Genomic DNA, 3,044 nt, shown 5'->3' on the forward strand with positions numbered 1-3,044 from the left:
TGATTTAGCAATATGTTTGCGACGTATGCCTTCTTTATAATGCACTGTCATGGCTTGGCTCCACATATGCGACCCTTCGCGTCACCACAGGCTTAGAACTAGTTATGGAGTTAGCTCCGAACATAGGTCATGCCCTATTAGGGAGTGAATGTGTTAACGTACGGACCATACACGTCGGGGCATTGGACTCGATTTCAGTCCAGCATACAGCGGTAGAATTACGTACTTCTACACCTAATTAACATGCAATGCTACGTGGGACAGCTTAACGATAACATGCCGGCAATAAATTATGCATGGTCGTATTGATTTGAATACAAGAACAGCGCCGGGGTATGCATGGAATGTTTGGCTGACATGCCTTCATTGCCTACATACGTGTACTTACGGCGAAACACGCGTTTTTCACATTATATACAGATTCTTGATATATTTATCTTAAACGATAAGTATTCCTTTATAACGCATAATTCATGTTCCAAGAACCCTAGTCTTACGCATGTAGCCGTTCGACCCTGCAGTGGGAGCCTTGAGGCTTCGCTACTGTAGCGGGAACGAAGCGGCTACACGGCTAGAACTACATGAACTCATATAATACATTGTCAAGCATTGTCACTCATTTGTAGGAATGAGTGACCTCTCCTGCATTTTACAATGGAATTCATAGTTTTTAATATAATATCAAATTAAATGAAAATATTGCAAATAAATCTTAAATACAATCACTTGCAGATTTAATCAACCTTCCAAGTACAAATTATTCTCTATTCGTAGATTTGCCTACGAGAACTACAATCAGTGGACATGCATCGGCATCCAATAGGAGCTGTGATCAGCACTTAAGCTCTGTGTCGAGTAAGACAATGAATTGGTCAATGTCAGTACCCAGTGTGTGGTAAGACGAGCACATGCACACACCCACGCACTTACTCAAAGCACGCATATGTGCAAATGCCCACACGTGCTGCCACTCGCGCACGTACGCACGCACGCACGCACGCACGCACGCACGTACCCACGGTTGCACGCCGGCACGCCTGTACGTAGTCGCATACCCACGCAGGCCAGCATGCAGTTCCTATTTGGGATATATAAATAAACTCCAGTAATTGCTTTGACAGCAACCTACAGCCTTCATTTTTATCTGAGAATGTAAATGCAATTGACTACATTAATTAGGCTGTGCTAAGGCAGAATAGACCTACATTGTCTTAAGCATTGTAAAGTGGGCACTACCTCTATACAGCCTGAAAACATATATATATATATATATATACATACATACATACATATACGTATATATAGCCAAAATCCTTATCCTAACGACGTCTTTTGTTACGCCTTTGGCAACAGTTGTTGTAGGTCTACGTGACTCCCAGCCTCACACCAGTAACCAAACTGGACAGAATTGCAGACGCCATCCTGCCGTGCCCTTCAAACTCAAAGTCGCCATGTCACGTTACAGTCATCGCGAAAAACAGATCGCGACCGGAAGACCAGCGGGTGACGCCTTCGTTGAGCAGTTATTTGCGTGAGTACCCTACAGATGGCAGCACTCACGCTCGCCGCGTCCTTAGCTCCTGTAGCCAGGGAGCGAGGGGCTTGCCTTCCTCCGCACTACTCGTGATTGCAGACACAACCTTGGGAGTCTTCTCCACTCTCTCACGCTCGGCCTTCTCTCGCTGAGACTTCTCAATCGACTCCCTCACAGCTCTGTAAACAGAAGAACTGTCTTTGCATAATTGTAATAATTATTACACACTGCGTATAAATAAATAAATAGAAAACATTGCCCATTATGAATTTGCATTACTTATACTCTGCGCAATATCACAATTAACTACGCGAAATGCTGTGAGTTATACAGCTAGTCATAATTATATATCTATATACACACATGATTACACAGATTCAAAGGAGATATGGTTCCGTTTCTGCTTCCTTGCGTTGATGGTTCGTATAAAAACGGCTTGTTTTTGATAATGTTCACTCCCACATAAATAACTGTGTGATACAGATTTAGCAGGAATTTTACAGAATAACTATATGCTAGCATGGCATATATCAAGCTATATGTACGGCTTCTTGTCACTACTTACTTGGCTTCTGATTCCTTCTTCTCCATTATCTGCCGCTTCCAAGTTGGAATCTTAGATAACCGTTGCTCCTCTGCCTCCTTCTATATAACAATAACATATGATTAGCATACAGTCGCGTGTATTTTCACAATCACTGTAAGAATGTATAATCATTATTAGAATTACCATCTATAACAGTAACAGCAGACCTAGCTACCACTACTAGCAACAGCAGCACCATCACCACTGATACCACCAGCATCACCACTAACAACATAACAACAGCAGCACCAGCAGCACTGTTACCACCAGTACCATCACCACCAGCAGCAGCAGCAGCACGACGACGACGGCGGCGACGACGACGACGACCACCACCACCACCACCACCACCACCACCACCACCACCACCAACACCAACACCACCATCACCACCACCACCACCACCACCACCACCACCACCAGCAGTAGCTTTATCAACACGCGCACACACGACGCGATAACAAACTCAGAAAACTAGGCCGAATCAGGCCGTCACTCTATCTAACCACTAGGGTCTCTATATATAAATAGGGACCCTAATAGATACGCTCTCCACTCTGACTCCATATATAGCCACGCTCTCCACTTTGAATTCATACATAGCCACTAAGAAATCGGCAAAAACGAAAAAACCCGAGTAAAAAGTTGATCCGCAAGCAAGGAAATAAATCCCCGAGGGTGGGGTGGGGATGGGGAAGAGGTGGGAGTGGGAGGAGGACGAGGAGAGGAGGAGGAGGATGAGGAGGTGTGGGAGGGGAAAGTGAAGGAGGAGCGGAGGAAGGGGGGAGAAGGAGGTGCTTCCTCATTCCTCACGCTCCGCCTTCTCTTCCTCCTCCTCCTACTTCTCACCCTCCTCCTTCTCTTCCTCACCCTCCTACTTCTCACCCTCCTCCTTCTCTTCCTCACCCTCCTACTTCTCACCCT

The 3,044-nt window shown here is 45.4% G+C and overlaps 1 protein-coding gene across 1 annotated transcript in view; it reads right to left on the reverse strand.

Moving 5' to 3' along the window:
• Nucleotides 1-1,560: 1,560 nt before the first annotated feature.
• LOC106814744 overlaps nucleotides 1,561-3,044 on the reverse strand; it is a gene marked incomplete at its 3' end in the record, with an annotated part of 32,636 nt that continues 31,152 nt past the window's right edge. Inside the window, exons 6-7 of the mRNA XM_014819092.1 lie at nucleotides 2,100-2,179; nucleotides 1,561-1,713 (exon numbers count right to left, since the gene is read on the reverse strand). Of these exons, the coding sequence (XP_014674578.1) occupies nucleotides 1,561-1,713; nucleotides 2,100-2,179 (233 nt within the window). The remainder of the gene's footprint in view (nucleotides 1,714-2,099; nucleotides 2,180-3,044) is intronic.

The sequence above is a fragment of the Priapulus caudatus genome, unplaced genomic scaffold, assembly GCF_000485595.1.
Source record: "Priapulus caudatus unplaced genomic scaffold, Priapulus_caudatus-5.0.1 Scaffold972, whole genome shotgun sequence".
Lineage (NCBI taxonomy): Eukaryota > Metazoa > Priapulida > Priapulimorpha > Priapulimorphida > Priapulidae > Priapulus > Priapulus caudatus.